General features: G+C 39.4%; 1 protein-coding gene across 1 annotated transcript; it reads left to right on the forward strand.

Annotated features, from left to right (window-relative positions):
- The first annotated feature begins 5,167 nt into the window (after positions 1-5,167).
- Positions 5,168-5,891, forward strand: LOC107139778 (small ubiquitin-related modifier 2-like). Its single transcript, XM_048802687.1, has one exon. It carries the CDS (start codon positions 5,217-5,219, stop codon positions 5,502-5,504), a length of 288 nt encoding a protein of 95 aa, XP_048658644.1. The 5' UTR covers positions 5,168-5,216; the 3' UTR covers positions 5,505-5,891.
- Positions 5,892-7,632: the final 1,741 nt, after the last annotated feature.

The raw sequence follows: 7,632 nt of genomic DNA on the forward strand, positions 1-7,632 counted from the left end.
CTTTTTGAATTATTTAGAAAACTCATGGTAATATAAATTCCACAAGAGATCAAATTTGGTCTAAGAGCAAAAGACTAAGGGCAGATTAATATTTTTTTGCTTGATAAAGACATATGAATAATCATTTTCTTTTTACATATCTGAAGTGTGAGTTTTAAATTACAAGGAATTCTTTAACAAATCAGAAAATGCAAAAATGTATATTGTCATATGAATTTGCAACTTCTCAAACATTTGGCTTTTCTGATGGAGTTACATCATGTGCAGATTTAATATCATGCATACAAACTCAGTTACACATACTCAATTAGCATGGGGACTGGGAAGCACAAGATTTAAACATTTAAAGATTTAGTGGTCTTACCTACTATTTCCTCCTATGGAAATCCTGAGGCCTCTCATTGTGTTCCCAGGCTGTTATCTGGGGCTGGCTTCTTGGTCTACAACCTGTGCATTTGTCCAATACCTTACTCTTCAAAGAACACTGTGCTTGGTTTCATGCTCCACTACTGTTATTTTAAATTCTTAATCCTTTTTAAACAAGGGGCCCCTGCATTCTCATTTTGCCTTGGACCCCAACAAATGATGTAACTAACTGGTCCTAACCTCACCATACAGAATATGAACCCAGTGTTTTGTGTTTTTTTTTTAATATTTATTTTTTAATTCTCGGCGGACTCATGTTTGTTTGTATGTGGTGCTGAGGCTCGAACCCGGGCCGCATGCATGCCAGGCGAGCGCGCTACCGCTTGAGCCACATCCCCAGCCCCGAACCCAGTGTTTTTAAAGTCACTTTGTCCCACTAAGCTGCCCCCAAATGTAAATCTACTATTTCATCTAGTATTCAGTTGGAGAAACATATCTGTGTCGATGCCGAAGGAAAACAAACAAACAAAAACATGTTGTATGGCCCATTTAAGCAGTTTTAAAGAGTAGTTTTGACTGTACATGATTTTGACCTTATGTTCTCCCCTTATAGCCTAACAGCTCACGTAAGATGTGACTCCACTGTAAAAACGAAAGATTAAATGGAATCTCATCTCTTTCTCTCTCCTCAGTCATCTTAAGGTGCTATGAAAGGGTTAAAAAAATCACTAAGGGGAAGAGAGATGCAATTGAAAGCAGAAAGAAGAAAAAGAATGCAGCTTATACACATATCATATAGGTCACTGAATGTTTAAAGATCAGCTGCATACCTTCTGCTCAAATTTGCTGTGAAAGAAAAACTGCTCTTAAAAAAAAAAAGAGGCTATTAAAAATAAATAACCACATCTTCTTGGCAAATCCCATTGTTCTCTTTCTTTTGGTCTTGAAGATAAGGCAGATTTAAGTCATTGGTCAGTTTGACTATTACTTGACATTTGATCAATTTCCCAAAGCACCACAACCAGTTTTTCCCATGATTCCACTGAACTGAATTAGTATAAGATTGGAAGTTTACTTCTCATTCCAGTTGCTTGTACCCTCAACATTTAGACACTGCCCAGACCCTGATCCTGTCAGATACGAAAAAAGACAAGTGCCTTCCCCATCCCTCGAGGCTCCTTCCACTTACCTGGCCACCACTGTTCTCCTCTGGAAAATAAAAACAAGAATGACAACCAGCAGCAAGGACAGCTCAGTAGGAAGCCGGGTAGGAAGTGGGAGGAGCCCAGAGCACTTCAGGGAGGTCAGAGAGGTGATGGTGAGGGCTCCTTCCCTGACCAGGACAAATCCCTCTCATGAGTCCACCTCTTGGCCAGCAGGTAAACTTTTTCTAAGCAACGTTTGTGGGTGACCATTTTAGGCTCTCACTTTTAAAATCAAGTGGAATGCCCAATGGAATGGAAAACAGCTTCTAAAATAAGGTGCAAAACGCAGAAGACATAAAGGCAAGATTAGTAAATATGACTCATCAGATACAGAATGCAACATAAAAACATGAATTACAGAACAATGATTACAGGGTAAGGCTATGTATGCTGGAAAGAGCCCACAGTAGAGACAGCATGCGTGCATCCCATATGAAATGTGTAAAAAGGGACAAAAGACCCTCCAAACTGATTAGGAGGCAAGATGGAAATGTTCCCAATTCATTCTCTATACCTTCAAACAGTTCTTTTACAATGAGAATATACTCATTCATAGTAGCGTAATTTCACACAGCCATACCATGATGCCACTCTTATCATTGTGTGTTCTCCTAAGTATACCTCGGTGGAGATAAGCTATCAACACTTCACGATATTTTCCTATTTCCTTTGTATACATACTTAAGACAGTCATGATAACCAATGGAGCTTTTCACATAAAGTATATAAAGGAATCTGTTTGAAAAAGTTCCCTCTCTATGGTATGTCAAAATTATTTATGCCGGTTGGGGGAATATTGATTCTTAATCTTTAGGTTATTCTCTTTAAGCCCTATTCCTAGATAGCCAAAGTACACGGACTTTACTTTCATTTTAAATATATTTATGTCCCAACTTCTGACCTCCAAGGCCTTCCTTTCTTTCATGACTAGATAAGCATCCTTTCTCAAAGTGGTATGAAACTTGGATTATTATATTACTTTTTTTTTTTTTGCACTGGAGAATAAACCCAGGGTGCTTAACCACTGAGCAACATCTCCAGTCCTTTTAAAAAATATTTTGTTTAGGGCTGGCTGGGGTTGTGGCCCAGTGGTAGAGCACTCCTCTAGCACATGTGAGACCCTGGGTTCGATCCTCAGCACCACATAAAAATAAATAAATAAAATAAAGATATTGTGCCCAACTACAGCTAAAAAATACATATTTAAAAAAATATTTTGTTTGGACACAGGGTCTCACTCAGTTTCTTAAGATCTTGCTAAGTTGTTGAGACTGGCCTTGAACTCACAATCTTCCTGCCTCAGCCTCCTGAGCCACTGGGATTACAGGCATGCACCACCATGTCTGGCTTATTTTACTTTTTGAAGATGAAAAATTGAGAACCCTGGGCATTCCAATGCCTGCACAGTGCTTGTACCTGAGTTCCTGAACATTCTAGTGGAAGATGTTATACTAGGATACTGAGGGCTTATGACTGAACAAAGAGAAACTCAGTGGTGACTCATTGAGCTGGCAGGTCAAGAACAGAAACCAGAAGAACTCATCACATGGCTTCTGTCCACAAATACACATGCATGCACGGACGCATACAAACACAGACACGTGCAGGCAGTGTCATATGCAAAGTATTACCTATTGTTATAATTATCTAATTTCCATAACAACATGACAACAAGCATACCAGCACTGTACCAACTAAGTGCCCAAAGTATTTATAAACACATTCCATTACTCTAGCAGGATGGCTGGACCAGGTGCTGGGATGGCAGTGCCTTCCAGAAAGCAAGGCTGCCAACTCTCCTAAAATACGAGGCTGTTTAATATATATATATATATATACACACACACACACACACACACACACATATGCAGAAAGAAAAAAAAAAAAGAAGTAAATTCTGCTTCGAGAAAATCCATAGTAAAAGGCCCAATTAGGTATTTCTGTTCAATTCCCGAAGACAGATTCCAGGCCATGACATTGCATATATTTCTGGTAAATCTACAGGTACCTAATTAGCAAACTCCTGAATTGAGGTTTTAAAATTTGCAAATGCAGGTTCATCAAATTTTTAAAGAACAAATCAACTAGAAGAAAGTACAGTTGTGGAAAAAGGGTGGACTTTGGATTCAAACAGACCAGAGAGTTCATAGCCAAGTTCTACACTCGTCTTGCATATGTATATGCCCTAATCTTCAAGGTGGAAAATGGACATAATGATGGTGTGAGGGTCATTTGTCATTTTGGTCATTGCATTAGTCTGTTTTCTGTTGCCAGTAGCATAATACCCAGACTGGATGAGTTATGAAGGAAGTTTATTTTGGCTCATGGTTCTGCAGGTGCAAGGTCAAGCGGCTGCATCCGGTAATAGCTGCCTTGCGGGTTGACTACCAAGTCGGTGAAGGACATCCCATGTCAAGAAACAGGAAGTGCATGGTCTCCCTCTTCTTATAAAGCCACCAGGAGTCACTCATAGGGCTCCACCCTAAGGACTTATCCCTGCCACCTTCCAAGGGCCCCACCTCTAAACACGATAGTCTGATTACGTTTCTACCCTCTTGATACCTCACAATGGGGATTAAATTTCCATACAAAAAACCTTAGAGGATACACTTAAACTATACCCAAACCATAGCCGTGGTCTAGCTTCCTGAATGGTTATCCCATTATTACGCAGAAACCAAAGTGGGAATAATTCGGTGATCCCCATAATACTTTACTACTAAAGATGGAAAGATTCTTTCTTCCCAGAACTTAATGGCTACAGCATGGGCAAAAGACCTAAGCACATTCTGTTGGTTGCTGGCCACCACAAGAAGGTAATCTTGATTCACAGAGCCTGCAATGGTGTCCAAAACTGATGGCACCACCATAGCAACTCATCCCTGTGACATGGTTTTAGCTGTGCCTAGCTTCCTCTATTTCTTTTCCAAGCCTGGTTTTCAGCCTAAAATAGGTTAGGCTCATTCATTAGCTAACTCTACAAGCTACCGAGACTCTCTGGTTTCAATTCCAAGAGCTACCAAGATCCTTCCGGTTTTTTCAGAGTAGGTCACTACTATTTGCCACTGAGAGTCTTGATTAGAACAAATATCCCATGGTTTGTCAGAGAATTAATGAAGATAATTTATATGAGGAGTTGAGCAGAGAGCCACTTACCTTATATGGATCAATGAATTATAGCTACTATTATTAAACTCTTATTATTTTATGGATTTCTTATTTAAAGGGGCAACAGGTCCTGAGAAACTCAGAGGTTCGTGACACGTGTTCATCAAAAATTTTTCAAGGAACAAATTCACATCCAACAAATTTGTTGTACAGGAGCCATTTACTTAGCTAATAAGTGAGCCTAAGACAACCCCTAGTATTTTAAGACCCATGTGAATATTGCTACCCTCTGTTGGTAAGTCAGGATCCATTCAGGAAAACAAGAGTCCGTTCCAGATGGTTTAAGAAAATGAATTTCAGGCTGGGGCTGTGGCTCAGTGGTAGAGTGCTCACCTCTCACGTGTAAGACCTTGGGTTCGATCCTCAGCACCACATAAAAATAAATAAGTGAAATAAAGGTATTAAAAATATTTAGGTTCGGTGCGGACCTAGTACCTCTTTTGTAAAGTGGCAGCTGAGGAGACTCCGGCGCTCGCCATGACCGACGAAAAGCCCAAGGAAGGAGTCAAGACTGAGAACAACGATCATATTAACTTGAAGGTGGCGGGGCAGGATGGTTCTGTGGTTCAGTTTAAGATTAAGAGGCATACACCACTTAGTAAACTAATGAAAGCACATTGTGAACGACAGGGTTTGTCGATGAGGCAGATCAGATTCCGATTTGACGGGCAGCCAATTAATGAAACAGACACACCTGCACAGTTGGAAATGGAGGATGAAGATACAATTGATGTGTTCCAGCAGCAGACAGGAGGTGTCTACTAAAAAGGGAACCTGCTATTTTACTCCAGGACTCTGTTCGTACAGACCAAGAATACATTCTCAATTAGAAAACTGCAATTTGGTTCCACCACATCCTGACTACTACAGTATAGTTTTCTTTATTCTTTCATTTTCCCCTTCCCCATTCCTTTATTGTACATAAAGTAACTGGTGTATGTGCACAAGCATATTGCATTTTTTTTTAAACTAAATGGCCAATGATATGTTTTGATTGACATCAAATGGAGATGGGATGGGTAAAAATACTGGTTCTGTGAAAATATCCCCTTTCTCCATTAGTGGCATGCTCATTCAGCTCTTATCTTTATATTCCAGTAAGTTATTTTGCTCTCACTGTTTTAACAAAAAACAAAACAACAACAACAAAAACCCGAACAACATAAAAATCCTTGCATACCTTGTTCGATTGGAGAATTTTAATGTTTTTCATTTATCATTGTAAAACCAAGGACAATTTTATAACTTTTTTGTACGTAGCTGTTACATGTAGGGCAATCTGTCTTTAAGTAGGGGTAAATTACTCTTTAAAAAGATTCCTAGATAGTTTTCCCTTCAAGTCAAGCGTCGTGTTGTTTAAATAAACTTCTTGTTTAAAAAAAAAAATATTTAAAAAATAAAGATAGGAGATCAAATTTAAAAAAAAAAAAAGTGAATTTCATAGGGAGAACAAATGACAGAGAACAAATGACATACAGGTTAGAAGAGCTTAAAGTCCTACCATGGGATGGTGAAATAATCCAGATAATAGAATCACTGGCAAGATGCTGCCATCCCTAGAGCTAAAATATAGAGACAAAAACAGAGGCCACAGAAAAAGGGACTGAGTGATGAGCAGGAGGTAGAACATAGAGACCAGCTGCCATTAGAGTTGTTTTCCCAAATTATGTTAAGGGGGATAGATGGGAATGAGGGCTTCCTCCTTCTTCCCACCTTACTCCCTCCCTCCGGGGCTACCCATTAGCTAAACTAGCTTGAAGCCAGTTGTAAGGGAGCCTGGGAGATGTAGCATTCAGGGAAGGGAAGAGAAAGGATCTTCTAGCAAGCTGGACATAATTAGCACAATTAATTTTATTAAGGACAAGTATCTTAGACTGTGCAGGCTTCTATAACAAAATACCGAAGACTGGGCTGCTTATTTTATTTCCCACAATTCTGGTGGCTGAGAAGTCCAAGATCAAGGCACCAATAAGATTCAGTGTCTTGTGAAGGGCCTCTTCCTGGTTCATAGATGGCACCTTTATGCTGTATCTTTGCATGGTGTAAGGGGCAATGGAGCTCCTTTGAACCTCTTTTGTAAAGGTACCAATCCCATTCATGAGAATTCTATGCTCATAATCTAATCACTGCTAATCCCATCTCACTGGGGATTAGGTTTCAGCATGTAAATTTGGGGGGCACATAAACATCCAGACAACAGTAATAAGAAAGAATCATTTGCATTTTTAAAAGTTATATTTGATGCCATTTTATCGGAGAACTACACTGATAGTTGCTAATTGGGGTATTCAAGAAATATTCCAAGAAAATGTCATGGGTTTGCAATAATTCCTCATTCAACAATTATTCATTCAATTAACAACTACTGATTAAGTAACTAGTATGTTCTAAGTTCTTTGCCAGGTGCTGGGGACAAAATAAGTTGACTGAGACAGACACAATTCCTTTTCATAAAACTACAACTTAGCAGAGGAACTGTTCTTACAATGCCTAGCTCAAAGCTTGGCACTTATGAAGCACTCAGCAAATGCTTGCTGTATAAATAACTCTAAGAGAGCCAGGCGCAGTGGCGCAAACCTGTAATCCCAGCAGCTCAGGAGGCTGAGGCAGGAAGATCATGAGTTCAAAGCCAGCCTCAGCAAAAGTGAGACGCTAAGCAACTCAGTGAGACCTTGTCTCTAAATAAAATACAAAATAGTGCTGGGGATGTGGCTCAGTGGCCGAGTTCTCCTCAGTTCAAATCCTAGTGCCAAAAACAAAACAAAAACAAACTCTAAGTGAATAAAAAAGGTGTTGTTTATCACTCCACCCATCCGCACCATTATTACTGAGTGAAAGAAAAGGTGAAAATAAGAACTATAAATGACATTTTAATTACCAAATAAGAATGAAA

The sequence above is a fragment of the Marmota marmota genome, unplaced genomic scaffold, assembly GCF_001458135.2.
Source record: "Marmota marmota marmota unplaced genomic scaffold, marMar, whole genome shotgun sequence".
NCBI classification, from domain to species: domain Eukaryota; kingdom Metazoa; phylum Chordata; class Mammalia; order Rodentia; family Sciuridae; genus Marmota; species Marmota marmota.

Bases quoted from the DNA above. Each gene is read 5' to 3' on its own strand.
- LOC107139778 (XM_048802687.1), top strand. From the start codon at position 5,217: ATGACCGACGAAAAGCCCAAGGAAGGAGTCAAGACTGAGAACAACGAT.